This window comes from Cervus elaphus, chromosome 28, assembly GCF_910594005.1.
Source record: "Cervus elaphus chromosome 28, mCerEla1.1, whole genome shotgun sequence".
Taxonomy (NCBI): domain Eukaryota; kingdom Metazoa; phylum Chordata; class Mammalia; order Artiodactyla; family Cervidae; genus Cervus; species Cervus elaphus.
Genome location: NC_057842.1, coordinates 24456640 through 24481769, shown reverse-complemented (window position 1 = coordinate 24481769; position 25130 = coordinate 24456640). Strand labels below are relative to the sequence as shown.

Genomic DNA, 25130 nt, shown 5'->3' with positions numbered 1-25130 from the left:
AAATATACGTACATGCACAAGAGTGCACACTCACACCCGCCTCCGGCCTCGCGCTCCGGAACCGGCCGCAGCAGCCCTTCAGCTCCGCGGGGCTCTGGCCGCGGGGCGGGCGGGCGGGGGCGGCGCCCTATGCAGATGAGGAGGGTGTGGCGATTCGTGCGGCGCCGGGCCCCGGAAGCGCCCAGAGGACCTCGTATAAAAAAAGTACTGAGGCCGTTTCTCCCGCACAACTGCTAAAGCTCCAGAGACAGGAACGTGTGCGGCGGCGGCGGCGGCGGCAGCAGGAGCCGCCACCTCCGGGACCACCGCGACTCAGGCGGCGCGGGCGGGGGCGAGGGGCGGGAGTGGCCGGCGCGGGCGGCGGGGGTCTAGGAAGGACTCGAGTCGCTCGCCGCGGCAGGGAGCGCACTCGCTGCTCCCGAAGAGTTGTCGCCTCGCAGTTCCTCGCTCGCCGCGCTCCTAGAAGGGGCGGCCGCCTCCAGGTGACACAGACGGGACTCCCGCTTGCGCTTTTCCAGATGCATCAGAGATACTTTTGGTGCGGGGCTGCTCTTGCGGGGCGCGGCGCGCGGGGCTGGGGGACCGCGGGGGCCTGGGGAGGGAGCGTCTCCGGGGTGCCCCCCAAGGCGAGGCGGGGGGATTCAAGCGGGGAAAGGGGGCGCGTTCTTGCCTCCGCGGGGCCCCCCTTGTCCGCCCGGCCGCTCCTCAGCGTCCTCAGCGCGCTCCTTTTCCCACTCCTCCCCCCCCCCCGCCCCCCGTTCTCTCTTAGGACCGACCAGGGCCAAGTGGCGTTCGGCGGGCACTTCATGGCGGAAGGCGAAGGGTACTTTGCCATGGCCGAGGACGAGCTGGCCGGCGGCCCCTACATCCCCCTGGGCGGCGATCTGAGCGGCGGCGACTGCGGCGGCGGCGGCGGCGGCGGGTTCGCCGGGCATTGCTTGGAATACTGCGAAAGCCCCACGGCGCACTGCAACGTGCTGAACTGGGAGCAAGTGCAGCGGCTGGATGGCATCCTGAGCGAGACCATCCCAATCCACGGGCGCGGCAACTTCCCCACGCTCGAGCTGCAGCCCAGCCTGATCGTGAAAGTGGTGCGGCGGCGGCTGGCCGAGAAGCGCATCGGCGTCCGCGACGTGCGCCTCAACGGCTCGGCCGCCAGCCACGTCCTGCACCAGGACAGCGGCCTGGGCTACAAAGACCTGGACCTCATCTTCTGCGCCGACCTGCGCGGGGAAGAGGAGTTTCAGACTGTGAAGGACGTCGTGCTGGACTGCCTGTTGGACTTCTTACCCGAAGGGGTGAACAAGGAGAAGATCACACCACTCACGCTCAAGGTAAAGCAGACCACCCCCCCACCCCCCACCCCAGAGGAGCCTGGGGCCCCCGCGGTGGGCCGGGCGCGAGTGCTGCCACCCGGACCCGTGTGCGCGCCCTGGCTGATTTTGCTTTTGAGTTATTATTATTATTTTTTTTTTCTGAGTTCACGAAGGTGCGTGGACTTGTGTCTGAATGTTTTCGTTGACTTGCTGCTTCAGCGCCCCGCGCCTTCTGCTTCCTCATCTGCCCTGCCCTCTCTTCCTTCTCCTTATTTTTTAACTCTTGGCTTTCCTTGCTTGAGACGTGTCCGGAGTACATTCGTACATTCTGATAAGTAGAAGAGTGAAATGTTGTCCTTTTTTTTTTTTTTTTTTGAGTCATTGGATGATTGAGTCTCTGGGAAAAAGAGCAGCCTGCAGCAGAGGCGAGTCAATGGGCTTATTATTGTATTGGAAAATGTGACTAGATTTTGTAGCTGCTTTCTGCTGACTGCAGGCATTAAGAATAAATAAAGCTCTTATCCGGGTTGGTTCTTGGGTTCGGGATATAATGCGTCCCCTCCTCCCCACTTTGGCGCAAAGCGCGTTTTATGCAATTAGTTAAAATGATCGGAGGAACCAGCCTCCCAGAATGTCTTAATTTAGTTCATATTTTATTTTAGCTGCAGAATCCCAGCGGGAATCCATAAGATACTGGTCCTATCAGTTGCCTGGGGGGTGGAGGGGAAACTAGGTGACTAGGGGCAGGATGAGAGGCAGACTGACTTTTCACTGTAGGCCCTTCTGTCTTTTGAATATTGTGGCTATATTGTGTGAATCTTGTACCTATAAGAACATTCTCAGAAAATAACATTTCAAAAGTCAGACATGACAACAGAACCGCTTAGTACTGTGCTATGTCTGCCAAAAGCCTCAAACTATTACTTCTAGTCTCTTTCCCAGACAGCAGAACCACTCGTTAAATGTATTTTTTGGTTGTTGTTTTCAGAACACTGTTTAATGTTTAAACCTGTAGGTAGTGTTTTGCTGAAACTTGACAAAACAAAAGGGAAGGAGCAAAATGATTCTCAGCTGTGATGAGGATGTATTTATTATTTTTTTCTAGGTTTGCTCATCTTCTTGTTTTGTCTTTTAAATTGTAGGAAGCTTATGTGCAGAAAATGGTTAAAGTGTGCAATGACTCTGACCGATGGAGTCTTATATCCCTGTCAAACAACAGTGGCAAAAATGTGGAACTGAAATTTGTGGATTCCCTCCGGAGGCAGTTTGAATTTAGTGTAGATTCTTTTCAAATCAAATTAGACTCTCTTCTCCTCTTTTACGAATGTTCAGAGAACCCGATGACTGAAACGTTTCACCCCACAATAATTGGGGAGAGCGTCTATGGCGATTTCCATGAAGCCTTTGATCACCTTTGTAACAAGATCATTGCCACGCGGAACCCAGAGGAAATCAGAGGGGGAGGCCTGCTAAAGTACTGCAACCTCTTAGTGAGGGGCTTTAGGCCCGCCTCTGATGAGATCAAGACCCTTCAGAGGTATATGTGTTCCAGGTTTTTCATCGACTTCTCAGACATTGGAGAGCAGCAGAGAAAACTGGAGTCCTATTTGCAGAACCACTTCGTGGGCTTGGAAGACCGCAAGTATGACTATCTCATGACCCTTCATGGAGTGGTGAATGAGAGTACCGTGTGTCTGATGGGACATGAAAGAAGACAGACTTTAAACCTGATCACAATGCTGGCTATCCGGGTGCTAGCTGACCAGAATGTCATCCCTAACGTGGCCAATGTCACTTGCTATTACCAGCCGGCTCCCTATGTAGCAGATGCCAACTTTAGCAATTACTATATTGCACAGGTCCAGCCAGTGTTCACATGCCAGCAACAGACATACTCCACTTGGCTACCCTGCAATTAAGAATCATTTGAGAATGTCCTGTGGGGAAGCCATTTCAGACAAAATAGGGGAAAAAAAAAGAGAGAGAGAGAGAGAGAAAAGAAAAATAAAAAGAAAAAGGCTGAATGACCCAGCCCTGATTAGGGATATGTTTTGTGCAATGATGATCTGCTCCTGGTTTTAAACTTGGCAAAGCTTTGTGGATCTTTTCGTAGGTATGGGGGCACGATCTTGAAATAACCCACCCACCACCACCAACCCTCCCACCTGATTCTCCCACCAATTGGATTCTTTCCTGAAACAAAAGAGACCTGTCATTAAAAGCAACCAGGTTCTCCTAAAATAACAAGAGACAGAGGAAAAAAAAAGCTTGATGACAATATGGGTTTGCAGTACCTGCTCCCATAGCTTTGCCGTAGGAAAAAAAAACAAGTGGATAGTTTCTTATAAGATGGAATTCACAAAAGGGAATATACGGAGATTCAAAAAAGGTCTCCCTCCAACTTAATTATCAATTCAGGAGTTCAGATAGTAACAATGGTACAGGAGTAAGGGGTATACCAACATTGGGATTGCTGAGGCTTGTAGCGAATACTATCTGTGGAACTCTCCCATTGCGCTAATAGAAATGGCTTGCTCCAAATGAACAGTAGTAGGTTGGTGCAGTTCTCATAACAAACTGCAGAACTTATGATGACACAATCCATTATTTCCAGCTGCGTGCATAGCTCACATTTTTTAAAATGTGAAAATGCAAGCAAAAACAGCTGTAGCAAAGAAAGTATGCTCAAGGACCAAAGATTTACCAGATAAAAATACCCAAGTAGAAGAGAGATAGTAGAATATATAGAGTTACTATATTTGTTACACACCAATATACATCAAAGTGCCTGTTGCCTTCTGAAAATTTGAAGTGGAAAAATTTTATGGTTTAATGACTTTTATTTTATCAGGGACTCAAGAAGAAAATAAAACAACACATAAGCTTGTGAATGGTGGAGGAGATGCCCTATTTTTTTCTTGACAAATACTTGTATAAATTTAACCTTGTTGGTGTGATGTTATCCTAGGTACATGTGTATGTGTGTGTATATTATGTGTATATATATACATATTTGTGATATGTGTATATACACACAGTTCATTGACTATGGTCTAGAATAATGTAGCAAATAGGAAATGTTTAAATACTGTGTGCTTTTATGTTTTCAACAGGATGAGCTGAGACGTGGGCATATTGCAGTGATGAGTTAAATCCCACATCTAAAAATCTTAAAGTGAATGAAGGAGGAAAACAATTAATATATTTGATAGATTGAGCAGAGATTATACCTTTTTAGTGAGTTTTTTTCTTTTTATTTTGTGAGCCATAGAATTCCACAAATGGGAGAATATTTGTTTGGCAGAGCACTCTTTTTTTTATACTGAACTGCCATTTTGACAGTTTGAACCCTTTTAGTTTTTGTAATACTTGCATACCTCCATGGTGTATAGTCCAGTGGATCATGGATCAGTGATAGTCTGTTTAAATCCCTGACTGCTCAAAAGAATTTCTGGTGATCTGAACACTACTTATTAATATTTAAATGAATTTTTAAATGAGTGCATTATGCATTCCAGGACCACTAGAGTTTAGTAAATGTGAAATGACCCTTTTTAAAGAGTATTTGCACAATTGCTTAAAATTTATATATGAGATATATATTATATATAAAATTTTATAAATTCATGCCAACATGAAACATCTTCGATCTGGTTGTCACACTGCATTTAAATATTTAGTACTGTACTTCAAATTCACTCACTTTGCATCAAATCAGATCCAACTTTATTTTCTGTCTCAAGAGACCAGTTACACCTTTGTGAAATGAACTGGCATTACTGTTTCAGTTCAGTGACAGCTAATCTTGAACCCATCCCTTCTCCCAGCCTTTAATTTCTTTGGACACTGGTCTCTGAAAATGCATCTGTTGAAAACAAAACTAACATCCAAAAACCTTCCCTCTTGTCTTGTGAGGCAGCCACATCATCCCTTACCAACCCTAGTGGATGACTGCTTACTATGTGCAGCCCTCTGAAGAATCAGCTGATTGTCGTCATCCATTAGAGAGGGATTGGGGAAGAAAACAGCATCATCCTATTGGCAGTGTAATCTGTTTGTTATCCGGGCATCCCTCAGATGCTCATTGTTAGTTTAATCCATCCAGCTACCTTTCTTGCGCATCTTTCTTGGAAGCCTTCACCGGAACTCGATGGGTTTGCTGTAGCAGCCTCCCTGTGAACTCTGTCCCAGCTGTAACAGCTACTGCACTGCCACTCGCTGTTTCCTAGGGAACTTTTTCTTCTCCCATGTTAGCTCCGACTCGCTCACTCCAGCCCTGGGTTTTCAGATATTCATTGCGAATTCCCAGGAAATGTTCCATTTGCAGATTAAGCCTGATACTTAACCATCAGAAATCCAGAGCTCCATTCTCCTTACCTGTTTGGACATTCCCTAGGATTAAAGCTAAGGGAACACTCAGGAATGGAGGAGGAGCGGCTGGGCATCTGCCTTCTTCCTTCTCATCCTAACTCTTGACGGATGAGTCATCCACTATTTCACAAAGAATCTGGAGGTCTCCGGCTCTGCCAGAGTAACAATCCGCTGTTATTTTATGGCACAGATTCTTGTATGGAGGGGCCTTCTTTGAAAAATACACTTTTCATTTGTTTTCTCAGATATTTATGTTCTTTTCTTGCTTACTCTGGGGCTGGTAGCATAGTCGGAAATGCCAGCACCTGGCATTCAGTTAGTAACAGGCTGTACTCAAGACAACCTTCGGCATTTACTTTAATTGATATAATTTATTTCCCTTTTGTATGTACTATAGTCTTGTGCATATGTAGTTGAACAAACAGTGGAATATATGTCTATCTTTGTGGATGTGTGGCCTAAACATTTGAATGTCTGGTGGGAGAGAGCCGTGTGTCATAGGTCAGAAGAAAAGACAGCTCTCAACTCCTGATTAGTGTCTGTGATTTGCTTACCTTTGTGTTTATCTGGCCAAGTGTGCTGTTACTTTAAAGCAGGAAGTTTTTTTTTTTTTTCCTCTGCTGGAGGCTCTTCTTACCTGTCCAGCCTGGCACATCAGGGAGCACTTCACCCATGACAGTGCCCTTTTAACAAGTTGACTTTATTTGCAGTAAAGTCTCATTGCCTCAAGATGTCCTGCATCAAGATGGACTTTTCCTTTCCAGAAACAGGATCAAATATTTGCTCACTCTTGGTATTGGGTGGACTGTTTTAACCAGGCTCCAGCATTGCAAGGATGGAAGAAGGTCTGTAAGCCAAGCCAAGGAGGAAACGCCAAGGAAAGTGAACATACTGTTCATTTTTGCCACCCCTTTCTGTTTGCTTATTGTAGGTTGCCTTACTGCGTGTAAAGTTGTTTTCAGTGCAATGCTTGTCAAATAAATATTGTGAGCTATTTTGTAAATGAAATGTATTATGTTAAAAGCTGTCAGCAGTTCAGAAATAAGCTTTTTTTGTTGTTTGAAGACAACATGTGTTAGATGACGCCAAAAAGCCAAAAAAAGTAATTTCATATATAGCACCTATTTGAATATAATCTTTCTTTATGATCTCTCATAGCATAGCCTTTTTAGTGCTAAGAAAGAATCTCTATGTAATATTTTGTCATAATAATGGCTCGCTAACAAAGTACATGGTCAAAGTACAGAGTTGGAAGATGGCAAGTAACTTGGTGAGACTGGCTGCAAATCCTTGCAGAATGGAGGAGTCTGCCCGCTGGCTGTCTCTCTCTTCGACCTCTCTACAACCATCGCCTGCTCTGAGACGTCCTGTTTGCAGCAAGCTGCTTCTGGGGTCACTCTTTTGGAATACTTTCATTTTAGACTGTGTCACAGGCAGAAAAGGAGTTGATGGAGAATGGACTCTTTAAAAACTGACATGTTTGAATCAACGCTAGAGGGAACAGATTGTGAATTTTGTTTACAGCATCCAATATTTGGATTTTTTTTTTGTAAATAAAAAGAAGTTATTTTTTTCTATTGATTTGTGTGTTGTCTTCCGTGTCTATGCTGGCTAAAGACTGTATCCTCTGAGTCCAGCCGTGTCCATGAGAAAAGATGGGGCAGTGTTTGGAGAAGACCCACCTTTATCAGCTTCTGATTGGAGTAAAGTCACTAAAATGCCCAGCTTACAGCCAGCCCAACTCTTGACTGGCTCAGTCGGCTCCATTGGAATCTAGATAATGAGTACTGACGTTTTGAATCTGGTCCTGAGCTTAGCTGTGTTAAGTGCCCCAGGCAGAGCTGTCTTTCAGGATCAGTAGTGGCTCCTGACTCTGGACTGTGGGGCTGCTGTAGCCCTGAGGGGGCTTTGGTTCTAGGGAGTAGGCCAAGTGCTGTGATGAGGTCATCACCGGTTTTATGTGTATCATCTGAGGCTCTATAGTGTTACTCAGAGTGTTCACCTTGGGAGGAAGGGAGGGCCTTTTGAAAGTCACTAATCAGAAGGAAGAGTGATCACAGGATCTAAATTGTGCTTTGTTTGTGTGCATGTGCTGAGTGCAAAGACATTGCTCTTTGACAAGCATTTCATGTAATCTCACCTGTTCAGATTGCCAGGGAGCAGCCATTTATTATTATTTTTTTCTTTGTGTTTTTTGGAGACTTTCTCACTACTGGTAGCATGAGAGTTTGGTAAGCCTCAGCTATTATAGGACATCCTTGTGGTTTATGAAACCATTGAAAGTTCTGATGTTGGACAGAATGCATGCTTGACACTGTATCTGAGGAAGAGCCATTCCTGGTATTCAAAGCCAGTTTCCCTCACATACACATTATAAAAATACAAGGTGGTTATTTGCTTTGGTGGTGGTATTTGTGTGGCATTCTCTTCTTCCTTTGTTGCAACCTCTTCATTTTTTTTACAACCATCCCTTGCATGTCTGTGGTCATCACAAGACTCCTTTTTAAGCAAGGGTTGAATAAGGACAGTGTATATTAAGCTCCTACTTAAAGGGTAGCCTTATGTATACCCTACTATTTCTAGTTGAACTACCAGACTGCACCTAGCTAAACCTGGAGAGAAGTAACCCACTCTTCCTTTCCTTGGGAATAATCTTAACTTCTGTACCATAGTTTCTTTAAGAAGAAAAACAAAAGACAAAAAATTAATACCCAGAAAGCAAAAACAAAGAAATCAAAACCATAGTTTTAGAATATTAAGTAGAATATGAACTGTTAAAATCATTAAATACCTCAGAAATTAAGCCGTAATTTCCTTCTTAGAACTAAGTTTAAAATAAAAATATGAATGTCCTGCAGTCTAATAGCAAATACAGTCAAGTGGGAGGGGGGAAAGAAAAATGATTTAAAATGATAATGGCTTTCACCGGCAACACCCAGGTCTTCATTTATAATGTTGTGCTCCCAAAAAAGGAACCAGGTCTCCTTTGACAAATGGATGGATCAAGGGCTGGGGCAAGGAATACTTCAGAGGAACCTGGAACATCTTGTTTGAGAAAGATAAGGTGTGCTAAAAAAGGAAAAGCAGCAACAACAAAAAACAGGGATGAAGGGTATGTCAAAAGGACACAGGGGCCACCTGAGAGAACTCCAGTGGCCATAACTGGAACAATTTGAGAAAAAAAAATAGTAGTATTGGATTATAACCTAAAATATAAAATGTCTGTGAGTCCACATGCATAGAAATAAATGGTTACATAAATAAATGGAAGCAAAAAATAACTTTCCCATGCAGAATTCCAAATAACCCGTGTAGATACTGCTTACTCCAGGAGGCAGAGCTTAACTCCTCACCTCTTAAGCATGAACTGGGTGTGATGACTTCTTTCTAAAGTGCACTGTATGGAAAAAGTGAATAAAGAGTGCTTACACCAGTGGAGAGACCTGACGGACCGTCTAAGCCAGGCGGTTATGGTCCCCATCATCAGTGATAAATCATGAAGATAACAAGCACTTTTGGTTATGAGGTGGTGAAAATGGCACTTTACCTCCACAATCTTCCTCTCCAAAGCCGTAATGTCTAATTATGAGACGAGAAAAAGACAAATTTGAATTGAGGGGCATGCTATGAAGTATCAGCCTAGTATTCCTTAAATCATTAAAACAGAAAATCTGAAAACTGCTACAGGGAAGAGGAGCCTAAGGAGACATGACAACTGAATGTCCTCTGGTATCTTGGATGGGATCTGGGAAAGAAAATGACGTGAGGTTAAAATCTCAGGGAGTCTGAATAAAGTGCCGTGTTATTGAAATAATATTTCCATCTCAGTTCATTAGTTATGACAAATGTCCCATGCTAATGTAGGACATTACTGGTGGGGAAAGTGGATGTAGGGTATGTAGAAATTCTCTGTACTCTGTTCATGATTTTTCTTTAAACATAAAACTATTCTCAAATAAAGTGTTTACTGAAAAATGAAGACTGATCCTTCTTTGCTATTTCTAGGGAAGTGAATCTATTTGTAGAAACAGTAATGCATAGTGAGTTTAATTTTTTAATGTTTACCATACTTAAGTGTTAGGAGAGCATATGAAGGAATGGAAATAAAATGATGTGTTTTATTCACACACATCAGAAAAATTTTATCTACAAGTTTTGGAGAAAAGGGAGTGGATTGAAGAGAGTTGAATTATAGGCAAGTCTTTTTCTGTAGAACAGCAGGGAGAGTTCATATTACCTTAGAGCATTAAGGCAAGGGGACACTAACTGTAACTACAAACCATCATGTAGATGTTTTTAAATATGGAGACTAAAATATGGAGCAGGGGACGAAAATTTCATCACCCTAATATACAGAAAACCCGGGGAAGTTGTTTAGGAGCTCTTTACAAGGGAGTAAATGACTTTTTCTAAATGCTAGGGGATGCTAATAGTTGGTGGAGTGTTGAAATGAATTATTATTTAATATAAATAATCACTTTCACCATTTACCTGCTTACCTAAGCTCTTTTAGCAGATCAGGTTTTCTTAAAGTGAAGGGACAGCTGCTCTTATATTTACTTTCTCAGCTCAATCACTGGCATTAAAAATCGTTGAAAAATGCTGTTTTCAAAAATAGATGCCCTTAGTAATTTTTGAAAGCAGCCATTCTAGCGTTGCAGTTTATGGAGTTAGGACGAGGCCCGAGCTTTCTGCCGAGGGACATGGAGCGCCCCAACGGCAGGAATTTATGAGTGTGGGGCTAAGTTATTTCTAACCTCCATAATGGAAAGTTCCCTTCAGAATCCCCTTCAGAAACTATTGATTTTCCAGCACAGTGTGTACTTATCAGTAATGCCAAGATTTTGTGGCATCATCTGGCCATGTCATTAGAAAACGGCTGAAACCCTATTCTTTCTTTTTTTTTCTTCTTCTAGCAAAATTCACCATAAGGAGCTACACTAGGCACTATGGATATCGCCATCCTATGCACTAGTTCTGAATTGCATACGGTCTGGAGTATCTTCCTATAGATCTCTTCAAATAAGGTAAAGATGATCACGCTTCATATGTTCTTGATTTTAATAGGGAATGTAAAGAAGTATTAAAATGTCTGCATTTTAGAGTCCAATTGTCAGAGAAGAGAAACAAATTCAATCAAGTTCAAGGCCTAAAGTCTGAGTTAGAGTTGCCAGATTTGGAAATAAAAATACACGATGCCCAGTTAAATTTGAAATTCCGAGATGCCATGATTGTTTTAAAAGTGTAAGTTTGTCCCATGCAATATTTTGGACATACTTATACTAAAAATTATCTGTATTTATCTGAGATGCAAATTGAATTGGGAGTCCTGTATTTTAACAGGCAAGTCTAAAACCTACATTGGATTACAAAATTAGGCTAAAAACGTTTCCTAGTATACAGCTAGAGTCCAGAACACTTTATAACTTGTTAATATCTAACTTCAGGTACCATGAAACACTGTATGCACAGAGAGCAGCCCTGTGGCAGCAAACCCTTTGAAACATGGTTCATTCATTAAATATTTGCTGAATGCCTTTTACGTGTTTAGCCTTGTGTTAGACTCTGAGACCCAAAAGAAGGGGAAGGCCTGGTCCATTGACCTTTAGAAGCTAGGTTCCACTTACAAGCAGAACTTAGTTGCTGAAATTTAATTTTTCAGCTACCCTGGGGTTAATTACTCACGAGGTTTAGCTCTGCATGGGGTACTATAAAGAGCCCTGTGGACTAATGGGGAGTCTGGGTGAGGGTAATAGCCCTTGAAATGTGCCTTCCTGGGAGCTTTCAGAGGCAGATCTCCCCACAGGTAGCCCCCTGTGTGGACAGGCACTGGCCATTTGCTTGTTTGGCAGGAAGGATAAAGATAGATATTTTGCAGTTTCTGCTGAGGGAAGCAAAAATTCTCCCCAAGCTGCTGGACGTTTGCGTTCTCTTTTTCAAAACTACTGCAAAAATCTTTAGGGCTTAACTAGAATGCACCTTGAAATTTTATTGCCCTATAATTCTGTTTGCTGCAGCACATTAAAATTCCCTTGAATGTTTCTTATGTAACCACTTCTGGTTAACTGTCATCTTGAAGTTATTACAACTTAGTGTTTGCTGCCTTTTTTTTTTTCTTTTTCCCAGAGCTGTGAAAGTTCTTTTCTCAGAGGTTTCAAATGCACCGGGCACCCCAGACCTTACCCGCTCCCAGTTTGTGTATAACTGGGTGTGTTGTCAGTCTGGGTATTTGTTTTGTCAGGGTAGAGACCTTATTTAAGGAGCATTTTTAAAACTGTCATTGGTTACTTATGTTCTCCTCCAACCTGAACTGAGTAAGAGAAATCCACAACTTTCACCATCATCCAAACATTTAATGAATACTTACTTTCTTATGCCCTTGCCTTGATACTCTGTGAAGAATTACAAAGGATTATACAAAGCTGGCTCCTTCTCACTTGTGGTCTTAATTGAAAAGTGAAACAGGGATATGCACAAACAAATAAAACATGAAGCTGCAGTGAAATTAAGAATTTTGCCAAAATAAGTGGCCAAGCTCGTTCCCTCTTTAGAGCATCTGCTGGTTGTTCCAGCTCTGCGGAAAGTTCTTTCCCCAGATTTTTGCATCTCTTGTGCCCTTACTTTATTATTATTATTATCATTATTACCATCATCAGTTATTGTTGTTGATGTATTACTTTCTGAGAGAGATCCTCCTATTTAGAGTTTTCCTCCAGCATTTTTACCAAGTTACTCTAAGCCTTTATCCCAATTTTAGATGTGTATTATCAGTATATCTGTCCCTACCTGAAATTATATTATAAATGGATTATTTCTTAATTTATGACTTTTTTATCACCATAGAATTAAGTTCCATAAAGGCAATAACTTCATCTATAATTTGCCACCATGTTCTTAAGGTCCAAAAGAACACCTGCTACATAGGAAGTGCTTGCTATATTTTGGTGTGTGAATGAATGAATGAATGAAGCCCATTTGGCCCAGGATGAGAGGTGTGGCAGAATATCTATTTAGGAGGGTGTTAAAGAAGATAAAAGAAGAGTGAAGAGTAACAGGGAATCCTGCTAAAATAAGAATGGTATCTCAGAGAATGTTTGCTCATGAAAAGGGCCCAGAGGAGACCCAGGTGGAGAAATTCCAGTCTTGAGGCAAGAATGGAGCCCCAGACAGTAGAAGAGAGATGGACTCCGTTGCGGTGTTTGGGGCAGGAGCCTTCATACCTCTTCTTGGTTCCTGAACTCGAGCAGTTGAGAACAGTGGGCCAGTTTGTACAGGTAGCCTTGGTGTGGCCTGGTGCTCAGAACAAGAGTGATGGATAGTTCATCCTCTAGTGCCCACAGGTGTGTTCTGTCTGTTCCAAACCAGACCTCACCTGGCAGTCTGGTAAACTGAGGACTTCAGTTGTCCTGCGCAGTGACTAGAGTCTCTTCTTCATCACCTGCTCTGTCTCTTAGAACCAAGGAATCCCTGAGAGAAGTTTTCTGGCAGAGTAGAGAGACTGAGGTGTGTCTCCTATTTTAAGTAAGGGTAGGGGCTCTTAGTAAAGTAATGCTCAAAATTCCCCAAGCCAGGCTTCAGCAATACGTGAACCGAGAACTCCCAGATGTTCAAGCTGGTTTTAGAAAAGGCAGAGGAACCAGAGATCAAATTGCCAATATACGCTGGATCATTGAAAAAGCAAGAGAGTTCCAGAAAAACATCTATTTCTGCTTTATTGACTATGCCAAAGCCTTCAACTATGTGGATCACATTAAACTGTGGAAAATTCTGAAGGAGATGGGAATACCAGACCACCTGACCTGCCTCTTGAGAAACCTGTATGCAGGTCAGGAAGCAACAGTTAGAAATGGACATGGAACAACAGACTGGTTCCAAATAGAGAAAGGAGTACGTCAAGGCTATATATTGTCACCCTGCTTATTTAACTTATATGCAGAGCACATCATGAGAAACGCTGGGCTGGAAGAAGCACAAGCTGGAATCAAGATTGCCGGGAGAAATATCAATAACCTCAGATATGCAGATGACACCATCCTTATGGCAGAAAGTGAAGAACTAAAGAGCCTCTTGATGGAAGTGAAAGAGGAGAGTGAAAAAGTTGGCTTAAAGCTCAACATTCAGAAAACTAAGATCATGGCATCTGGTCCCATCACTTCATGGCAAATAGATGGGGAGACAGTGGAAACAGTGTCAGACTTTATTTTTCTGGGCTCTAAAATCACTGCAGATGGTGACTGCAGCCATGAAATTAAAAGATGATTACTCCTTGGAGGGAAAGTTATGACCAACGTAGATAGCATATTAAGAGGCTTTTATACTTTTTATACTTTTTTTTACTTTGCCAATAAAGGTCCGTCTGGTCAAGGCTATGGTTTTTCCAGTGGTCATGTATGGATGTGAGAGTTGGACTGTGACGAAAGCTGAGCGCCGAAAAATTGATGCTTTTGAACTGTGGTGTTGGAGAAGACTCTTGAGAGTCCCTTGGACTGCAAGGAGATCCAACCAGTCCATCCTGAAGGAGATAAGTCCTGGGTGTTCATTGGAAGGACTGATGCTGAAGCTGAAACTCCAATACTTTGGCCACTTCATGTGAAGAGTTGACTCATTGGAAAAGACTCTGATGCTTGGAGGGATTGGGGGCAGGAGGAGAAGGGAACGACAGAGGATGAGATGGCTGGATGGCATCACCGACTCGATGGGTATGAGTTTGAGTAAACTCCGGGAGTTTGCGATGGACAGGGAGGCCTGGCGTGCTTCGATTCATGGGGTCGCAAAGAGTGGGACACGACTGAGTGACTGAACTGAACTGAACTGAGGGGCTGTTAGGGAGGAATTCACTTTGCTATTTGAAGGCAGATACATAAAGGACAGTTTGTTCATCAGCCCTTTCAGCTGATGAGACGGTTGGCGTTTCCACTGGCATCCTCATCTGGTCAAACCTCACGGAACTAACAGTCCTGTCCTGGGGCAGTATCCCTGCCGTGGCTGTTTGCTGTTGCTGTTTCAGGAGCGTCCCGGTTGCAGAATGCTACGGTGTTGTCAGACACCCGTGCCTGTTCTGGTGTTGCTTGTATGTGTGTGCTCAGTTGCTCAGTTGTGTCTGAATCTTTGTGATTCTATGGATTGTAGTCCACCAGGCTCCTCTGTCCATGAGATTCCCCAGGCAAAAATACTGGAGTGGGTTGCCATTTCCTCCTCCAGGGGATCTTCCTGACCCAGGAATCGAACCTATGTCTCCTGTGTCTTCTGCATTGCAGGCAGGTTCTTTACTGCTGAGACACCGGGGATTCCCATGCTGTGGTGTTGGCTTATGGTCACAATAAAGTTTAGATGTGGTTCTATGAGTGCCAAAGAAATTGAATCCCAGACTTCAAGAAATCATTTAAAAATTAGTTTCAGACTTTCATTATTGCCACTTGTATTCATTCAAACAGACTTGAACTTTCTGGTTATTGTCCCAAGTCCCAAACCACTTAAGCCATGGCGATTCTCATCAGAAGTGATATCAGGAGGGAAATTGGTTGAGATAAGTGAAACACGCATGATACGTTTCATAAAGAGTACTGAGCATTTTGGGCTTCTCCAGTGGCTCAGCAGTAAAGAATCTGCCTGCAATGTAGGAGATGCAAGTTTGGTCCCTGAGTCAGGAAGAGCCCCTCCTGGAAGAGGGCATGGCAACCCACACCAGTATTCTTCCCTGGAGAATCTTATGGACAGAGAAGTCCTGGCAGGCTATAGTCCATAGGGTCGCAAAGAGTTGGGCTCAACGGAAGTGATTGAGTTCGCGCACATGCACTGAGCATCTCATGTAAAGCTCCATTGTAAGCAGGTATGTGTGGGGCTTCTGAATCAACTCAAGGTCCTGAGAGTCAGTAGGGGAAATAAAAGATGGGTATGTAAAGAGAGAGTTTTTCCTCATTTCCATGAGAGGACAGTAGTTGACATTATGTGCTTACCAGAATTCTGACTCCGCAAGAAGTCTTTCTCCCCTGGGCCTATATCATGTGCTCTTTCCAGGCCACCTGGAGGGAGGACCTGATGTTTGCTGGGTTCTTCCTCTGGGTCAGGATGCTTAGCACTTGATGTACACCATCCATCATCTTGTTAACAGCTAGTAGCGCTGTTCTTTTCCCCACTTTACTGAGCAGGAAATGAAATTTAGGAGGGATAGAGTTCTAGCTCTCCAGCTGGAAGGGGAAAAGAAAAAAGGAGGATTCCAGGGCGAGTCTTGAACTTCACGTTCTTTGCTATGTCCTAACCTCTCCACCCCCTCCCACGTCTCACCCTTGGCTGTGGATGGTCAGTGCTGCTTTCTCTCCATCCTCTGAACTTAAGAGCAGGAGAGAGGCTACACAGCCCACCCCAGAGGAGGTAGTGTGAACCCGAAGAACAAGAGTGGTTCTAAGATGTGAATGAGTCCCCATAGCAGGCCCAACAGACAGTGTATAATATCAGTAGTATGCATTTGATTTGATAAAATAATTATATTTTACATTTAATCACCAAAATAATCCTGAGGATTAGATTAAAAGGATATTATGATCATCTCACTTTTAAGGTAAAAAAAAAAAATGAGACTTAGGGAGACAGAGCTTGTGTATAAGACATAAAGGCCTTCAGAATTAGTTCAGCGTTCAAAGTCAGGGAGATTCTATTTCTGCCTGAGACACAAGGCAAATCGGTATCCAGGTCCTTCTACATCCCTTCTATCAACCATCTATCCAGATGGCAGGTGCATCATAGCAACACAGCAGGTGTAAGGTCCAGGAAGAGTATCTGAGCTTTTCTTACATGATGAGTTCACATAAATTGCCTATTGTGAGTGGATTACCTGACAAAAATTAAGCGTGATTTAAATTTTTAGTGGGCACTCAGAATTCAGTAAGCAACTTCAGTGCTGTCAAAGCTATTTTCTGTATGTCCTATTACAGAGAATGAGGCACTTAATCTTTAAAAAGTGATCAATTAGTCTGGCTTACATCACATCTTACTGACAATGCCTGCTACCAGCTGGCTGCTTCTGAATCTGTTTTTTTTTTTTTTTTCTTCTTCTTCTTATTTTGGAGAAAATGTTTGAAAGGAAAGGTAAAGAGTGTAATGAGACATGGCAAAGTATGAATACATTTCTATAACTCCTGAAATGTTCATTAGTCTTCTTGTGCTGAAGGCTGATCACACCTGTTTACTTCTGTCGCCTGAAAGGTTCCTTTGCTTTTTTTCTCCTAGCCTGCAATGTCTGCTTAATGATGTCACAAACCTTTCTCAATACACGATGTCAACAAGATTCTTTGTCACTTGGTGAATAGTTGAGGATGATTGGGAGTGGAGGGCAAGGCCAGGGCTGAGGGCCTGGATTCTAGTCCTGTACCAGCACTAGTTGAAGTGTTTCCAAGATGCTGCTTAAGAAACCCATTCATGTGATTTTTATTTAGTCAGCCTTGAGTGATGCAAGAGCATCTGTAATTTTTAAAAAATTGTATTTGTTTAGTTTTGTCTGTGCTGGGCCTTCTTTGTGGCGAGCAGGCTTTCTCGAGTTGCAGCGAGCAGAGGGCTACTCTCTAGTGGCAGTGCACAGGCTTCCCATTGCGGCCCTTCTCTTGTTGCAGAGCACAGGCTCTAGGCTGCGCAGGTGTCAGGAGTTTCACAGGCTAGCCTAGAGCACAGGTTCAGTAGGCCGTCTGTCTTCACTTCTCTCAGCCCTTTCCAAGATTTTGTAAGTACCCTCTTTCTGCATTTAAACTCTTGGTGAGCCTTCTAGAGCAGCTTCTCTTTCCTGTAACGCAACCAGAAACACTCATTGCAAAGTAGGCTTTGTGGGAGCCTGATGCATGGAGCCTCATGCTCTGCCCTTAGTCTCCATCCATCATCAGCCTGGGGGTGGGAAGGGCCAGCCCTGCCCCAAGGCTGCAGGGCTGCAAGGGCACATAATACAGTGTCAAACTTTCAAGCTTGGAATCTGGTCCCACCGCTTACAACTTATTTAACTTTAAGCGAGGTAACCCCTTTGGATTTTTGTTTGCTCATTGTAAAAACGGACTGTGTGCTATGTGCTAAGTCACTTCAGTCATGTCTGACTCGTTGCGACCCTATGGACCATAGCCCGCCAGGCTCCTCTGTCCTTGGGATTCTCCAGGCAAGAATACTGGAGTGGGTTGCCATGTTCTCCTCCAGGGGATCTTCCTGACCCAGGCATTGAACCTGCATCTCTTACATCTTCTGCTTTGGTGGTCGGGTTCTTTACCACTAGTGCCACCTGAGAAGCCCAAAACAATGGACTAGTAGGTGGCTCACACTGTAAAGAATCTGCCTGCAATGCGGGAGACCTGGGTTCGATCTCTGGGTTGGGAAGTTCCCCTGGCAACCCACTCCAGTATTCTTGCCTGGAGAATCCCAATGGACAAAGGAGCCTGGCAGGTTACAGACCACGGGCTCGCAAAGAGTCAGACATGACTGAATGACTAAGCACAGCTCCGTAAATAATTCTAACTGACTTAGGTCGTTGCTATACAGATATAATTAGGTGGGTATAGCATTTCTTTTGGAGAAAGCAATGGCACCCCACTCCAGTAATCTTACCTGGAAAATCCCATGGATGGAGGAGCCTAGTAGGCTGCAGTCCATGGGGTCTCGAAGAGTCGGACATGACTGAGCGACTTCACTTTCCCTTTTCACTTTCATGCATTGGAGAAGGAAATGGCAACCCGCTCCAGTGTTCTGGCCTGGAGAATCCCAGGGACAGCAGAGCCTGGCTGGCTGCCATCTCTGGGGTCGCACAGAGTCGGACACGACTGAAGCGACTTAGCAGCAGCAGCAGCGTTTCTTTTAACAACTGTGCTTGTGCTTAGTCTCTCAGTTGTGTCTGACTCTTTGCGACCCCATGGACTGTAGCTCACCAGGCTCCTCTGTCCATGGGGATTCTCTAGGCAAGAATACTGGAGTGGTCTGCCATGCCCAATATGTTTTAAATCTGAAAAAGTTTAAGCATCAGGGCTTCCGAGGTAGCTGAAGTGGTCTAGAATTCGCCTGCCTATGCAGGAGCTGCAGGAAAGACAGGTTTGATCTCTGGGTCAGGAAGATCTCCTGGAGGAGGAAATGGCAACTCCCTCCAGAATTCTTGCCTGGGGAATCCCATGGACAGGCACGTGCTTCAAGTAACATGTGTTGTACCTTGTCACAAGACTAGACTGAACCTACCCAAAGTGTTCCAGACAGTGGAAACTGTTTGCTCACCACTGCACCCCCTATTGCTAACAGAGCTTGATGAATGTTTATGAAATGGATAAATAGATACCAGGCAGCTTATATGCAGAGTATGAATTACGGGTGAGGAAGTAATAATAAACTAATGTTCAGTTTCACTCGTGAGTGACCAACACTCTGCTCTCTGGGGTGGGTGGAAACTGTTTAAAGGACTCATTAATTAACTCCTGCCCACTTTTGGTTGATGACCTAATCAAGTGTTTGGGAATTGTCAGTGCATTTTCTCCAGTAGATGTTTGAAGCACTCAATATATACTTTTCTTACCAAATCTTATTGATGCCATGAAGATCTGGTTGTTAGGAACCTGTGACAGATGTATGAATATTATCTGGTTTTCCCACTTGTCTATCTTATAAAGGAGTGGAGAGTCTCAGTTGCCCATGTATCAGGGTCTTCTCTGGACTTTGTTATATGAACCCACTTTTCTTGTATGTCCCTTTTTCTGACCAGCTCAGTGGGTGATTCTGAGGCACAGAGAAGTGTGGGAACCACTGACCTGGTGGCTGTACACATTTTGCCTAGTAAGAAAACGTTTTTGCATGACCACCTTGCATGTTACCCTTGTGTAACGAATAACATATTACATATATTTTTAATTTGTATTACACAAGAGCATTTAATTTGCATCACACGAGCGCATTAAATGAGCATAAATGTGCTGTATGACTCCCAGTTTACATAAGAGGAAAATGGTGAAGCCCATCTTCTTTCTCTAAAATACACTGGTATTTCTTGTGCATCTTGTGCATGCAGTTTCTGTACAGCCTTTGTCATTAATTAGTTTTGTTATTTGCTTCTCTACACCTCAGCTGCCCCACTTACAAATTACTTGAAGGTGGTCTGGAGTGAAACAGTGGGGAAAAGGGAGCCTGAGATTAGATGCGGAATGGGCTGGTTTTTTACCTTGTTCTTGACTGAAAGAATACCATTGACAGGCAGGACACAGATTTTTTGACTCATTTCTCAAATTAAAAAAATGCAAATTCTTCCTTTTTCTATGACAACAAGAACAACAAAAACCGATGGTTGACATTTATCAAGCACTCATTTCAGGGCAGGCGTGGCGCTGAGAGCTTTACATTCTTTGTTGACTCCTCATAACAACCTCATGAGTCAGACATCATCATTGGTGCTGTTTGCAGAAGTTGAAACTGATGCTTAAAGAAGCTCAATAGTTGCCTAAAGATACAGTCTAAGTGGGAGAGCAGTGAGCCGTCTCCAGAGGATTTAACCACCAAGGTGGTTTGCAAGGCCCTGATCCTTGACCAAAGCAGGATGCCTCCAGGGGGCATCACTGAGTACAAGCAACTGGGTGAATCTCATTATGGGGCTTCCTGGGACCTATGTAGGGCTTCCCTGGTGGCTCAGATGGTCAGGAGTCTGCTCGAAATTCAGGAGATCCAGGTTCAGTCCCTGGGTTGGGAAGATCCCCTGGAGAAGGAAATGGCACCCACTCCAGTACTCTTGCCTAGAAAATCCCGTGGATGGAGGAGCCTGGTAGGCTACAGTCCATGGGGTGGCAAAGAGTTGGACACGACTTAACGTCTTCACTTTCTTTCACTTTCTTTGGGGCCTATGTGAATTTATTAAGAAGAGAAAGCCTTCATGAATTGCTGTATTTTAACTGATATTTTAAACAAATTTCTTGCATAGCTGAGACCAAAGTTGAGAGAATTTTACCTAAAATTTCCAAAGCTTCCTTCTATTCCAAAAGTCCCCATAGTGTCCTAAATGAAAGAGAAAAAAAAAAAGCTTAAGTAAATAACATACTTCCTCAAACTTTAGCCCTTTTAATCTGTTCCTGACTAGTAGGCTGTCTAATCACCCAGAACTTTAGAGCTATTATCTAAACAATTCACATTCTGACTCCAGTAGTTTACAAAGTTGGGAGAGTATGATAACCTTATGATTGAGGAGGGAAATCCTAGAATTTCTATTTTTAACTGATCCTTCAGAAAATTTATTTTCACGCATAAGACATAGTGTAGTCATATGTATGTTAAATCAACGATTACATAAACAAATGTTTATTATGTGTATTCAGAAATGTTGGAGAAAACCAATTTAGTCATTGTTCTTTTCTATTTTTTTAAATTTAATTTTTAGTTTATGTTGGAGTATCGGGCATGACTGAGCAACTAATACACACATACATAGTTAATTTACAATATTGTGTTAGTTTCAGCTATACAGCAAAGTGATCCCATTATACATATAATATATATCTATTCTTTTTCAGATTCTTTTCCCCTTGATTATTATAGAATATTGAGTAGAATTCCCTGTGCTATACAGTATGTCCTTATTGATGATCTATTTTATATATAGTAGGGTGTGTATGTTGATTTGAAACTCCCAATTTATCCCCTACCCCCACCACTTTTCCCCTATGTGAAGCTGGCTTTCTCTATGGGTGGAAGTTAAAGTCTGTCTTCCACTTATTTATTGCTAGCTAACAAACTGCCCCCCAAACTGGTAGATTAAAATGGTATTAATATTTAAATTTCTCAGAGAGCAGATGTTTGGGCAGGGCTCAGTGGTACTGGCTTGTGTCTGCTCTATCAGGATGGCTTGCAAGCTGGGCTGGAGGCTGCATACTTACAGGGCTGGCCATTGATACTGCCTGGGATCTGAGAAGGCTCCAACACTAGCAGACAGAAATAACTGGGGCTTCTTGGTCCCTCTCTGTCTTCCTCGTTGGTCTCTCCACGTGATCTCTCCAGTGGGGCAACTTCAGCTTAGCTGGACTTTTGACAGAGCCACTCACAGTGCCCACACTGCGTGTCCCAAGGGAGAGAGCCAGCGACCTTTCCTAACCTAGCCTTTAAAGTCCTGAAGTCATCCAGGGTCACTTCTGCCACACTTTACTTTTTAGGAGTAACTCACTGGGAATCAGACTTCATTTTTTGATGGGAGGAATGTCAAAAGCTTTATGAACATATGATAACACTTCTACACTTTCCTTAACCTGATGGGGATGGTGAAAGGCCAGTAAGGTGAATGGACATCATCTAGTGAAATCTGGACATTAAGCCACAGCCTGGAAGTGAACCAGAGGGTCTGAGCTGAGTGGATTCCAGACTGAGTGGATTCAACCCACCTGTCCCCCTTGCCTTCCTGCATGTCTACCTTGGTGCCTGCATAGGGCTTGGGAAACTCCACCAGGCTTCTAGCCTGGTCCAGAAGTATTTGAAAAGGCATTTGGAGGTGGGGATGGAAAAAATATTAAAAATAGACTAGATGACACCTCATGAAGGGGAAAGAAGACTGAATTCCATTTTTCTATTCAGGTAGGTCTGAGAGAAGGGGTTGAGGGTCCTCCTGCCAAACTATCATGCATGTCAAAATATCATCACAGATATGTGTGTTATTTAAAAAAAATGCATATTCCTTCCTTCAAAAGGTCATGTCAGTCATAGGTATGTATGCCTATAAAAATTATGTATGTATGTGTGCATGCTCAGTTGTGTCCGACTCTTTGCCACCCCATGGACTCCTCTGTCCACCCACCAGGATCCTCTGTCCATGGGATTTCCCAGACCAGAATACTGGAGTGGGTTGCCATTTCCTCCTCCAGGGATGCAGAAGTGTCTCTTGTATTGGCAGGCAGATTCTTTACCACTGAACCACCTGGGAAGCCAAAAAATTTGTATGCTTTCTATCAAAAGGTTATTTCAGTAACAGATGTGTGTTCTAATGAAACTGTGTACTTTTGCTATAAGCATTTCCTATTTGTAGGTTAGTTGATATTACTGAAACAAAAGTATAGCCAATGAGCATTTAAAATCACATCTTTGCTCTTCACAACACTACTTTTTTTTTCTCCTATTATTAATGTCTTTTTTTTTTAATGTGGTATATCTGTTACAATTGATGAGTCAGTTTTGATACGCTGTTTTTATACGTTGTATTGTCTTGACAAATGTATAATGATAGATAATCTAGTATCATACAAAACAGTGTTATTGCCTTAAAAATGTCCTGTGTTCATCTGTTCATGCCTTCATTACCCTCAAACTTCTGGCAACCAGTGATCTTTTTGCCATCTCCATAATATTGCCTTTTCCAGAATGTCATATATTTGGAATCATATGGCAGTAGCTTTTTCAGAGTATCTTCATTCACTTATCTATATGCATTTAAGCTTACCCCATGTCTTCTCGTGGCTTGATAGCTCATTGCTTTTTATCACTGAATAATATTCTATTGTACACATATACTGGTTTGGTTATTCATTCACCCATTTGTGAATCTTGGTTGCTTCCAATTTTTGGCAATTATGAATAAGCTACTATAAACATTTGTGGGCAGGTTTTTCTATGGAGATAAACTTTCAACACATTTAGGTACATGCCAAGGAGTGCTATCGCTTGATTATATAAAAAAAAGTATTTTCAGTTTTGTAAGGAACTGTCAAAATGTTTTCCAAAGTGGTTGTGCCATTTTGCTTTCCCACCAGCAGTGAATGAGAATGCCTGTTTCCCAACATTCTTACCAGCATTTGGCATCCTCAGTGTTTTGGATTTCAGTCGTTATAACAGTCGTGTAGTGTTTCATTATTTTAACTGAAGCCCCCTGAGTATATATGATGTATGTATATTTGTGTTTGCTTCTTTGCCACCTGTGCATCTTCTTTGGTGAAGATGGTAAAATAAATGTATAACTTCTGGTAAAATAAATGTATAACAAGTATTTGAGTAAAATCTCTTTTCTGTAATTAATAAAACACTATAAAAGAATTCCTTCTGGATAACCTACTCCATTGAGGTGACTGAGGTTAAGTGCTTTGATTTGTGTAATTTTCATTAAGTCCTAATTTCTAAGAATATGTTTTGTTCCTGAAATTATGTTAAATTCTGGTCTAAAGCCTAATAATGGCTTCCTTTGACTTTGGATTAAGTAGCTTAAAAGAAGCCAGAGAAGAATGAAGAAACTTGGAAGTTGTTCAAAGGAAAGTCTTAAAGATAATTAAAGAGTTGAGACATAAGACCCAAGAAAGTGTAATTTATTGAGATTATTCAACTTTTTCTTGATGTTTGCTTATTAGTTTTTTAATTCATTTATTTTTAAATTAGAGGGTAATTGCCTTACAATATTGCATAGGTTTCTGCCGTACATCAGCGTGAATCAGCCATAGGTATACATGTGTCACCTCCCTTGAGAACCTCCCTCCCACTGCCCACCCCATCTCACCTCTTTAGGTTGTCACAGGGTACTGGGTTTGAGCTCCCTGAATCATGTAGCAAATTCCCACTGGCTATCTATTTTATATATGCTAGTGTATATGTTTCAGTGCTGCTCTCTCAATTCATTCCACCCTCTCCTTCCCCCACTGTGTCCGTAAGTCTGATCTCTATATCTGCATCTCCACTGCTGCCTGGCAAATAGGTTCATCATGTGAAGACTTAATTTTTGGGGGGCTCCAAAATCACTGCAGATGATGACTGCAGCCATGAAATTAAAAGACGCTTGTTCCTTGGAAGAAAAGTTATGAACAACCTAGATAGCATATTAAAAAACAGAGACATTACTTTACCAACAAAGGTCCATCTAGTCAAGCTATGGTTTTTCCAATAGTCATGTATGGATGTGAGAGTTGGACTGTAAAGAAAGCTGAGTGCTGAAGAATTGATGCTTTTGAACTGTGGTGTTGGAGAAGACTCTTGAAAGTCCCTTGGACTGCAAGGAGATCCAACTAGTGAATCCTAAAGGAAATCAGTCCTGAATGTTCATTGGAAGGACTGATGTTGAAGCTGAAACTCCACTACTTTGGCCTCCTGATGTGAAGAACTGACTCATTAGGAAAGACTCTGCTGCTGGGAAAGATTGAAGCAGGAGAAGGGGAGGACAGAGGATGAGATGGTTAGATGGCATCACCGACTCAATAGACTTGAGTTTGAGGAGGCTCTGGGAGTTGGTGATGGACAGGAAGGCCTGGCATGCTGCAGTCCATGGGGTCGCAAAGAGTCAGACACGACTGAGTGACTGAGCTGATTGAACTGAAATAGATTCATCAGTACCATCTTTCTAGTTTCCATATAATTTCTGACTTTTTAGACTCTTTATAATAGGCTCTAAGTTCATCCATCTCATTAGAACTGACTCAAATACATTCCTTTTTATGACTAATATTGCACTTTATATATGTACAACTTCTTTATCCATTCATCTGTTGATGGACA

The 25130-nt window shown here is 42.8% G+C and overlaps 1 protein-coding gene across 2 annotated transcripts; it reads left to right on the top strand.

The window, feature by feature from the left end:
- Positions 1-230: 230 nt before the first annotated feature.
- On the top strand, positions 231-7268 carry TENT5A (terminal nucleotidyltransferase 5A). Of its 2 annotated transcripts, none has more exons than XM_043889863.1 (3): positions 231-538; positions 770-1334; positions 2459-7268. In XM_043889863.1, exons 1-3 carry the CDS (start codon positions 519-521, stop codon positions 3233-3235), a joined length of 1362 nt encoding a protein of 453 aa, XP_043745798.1. In that variant the 5' UTR covers positions 231-518; the 3' UTR covers positions 3236-7268. The 2 variants fall into 2 exon arrangements, with proteins under 2 accessions (XP_043745798.1, XP_043745797.1); XM_043889862.1 differs by having other exon boundaries at positions 377-482.
- Positions 7269-25130: the final 17862 nt, after the last annotated feature.

Bases quoted from the DNA above. Each gene is read 5' to 3' on its own strand.
- TENT5A (XM_043889863.1), top strand. From the start codon at position 519: ATGCATCAGAGATACTTTTG. The intron at 539-769 runs GTGCGGGGCTGC...GTTCTCTCTTAG, and splicing joins ATGCATCAGAGATACTTTTG to GACCGACCAGGGCCAAGTGG. The intron at 1,335-2,458 runs GTAAAGCAGACC...TTTAAATTGTAG, and splicing joins TCACACCACTCACGCTCAAG to GAAGCTTATGTGCAGAAAAT.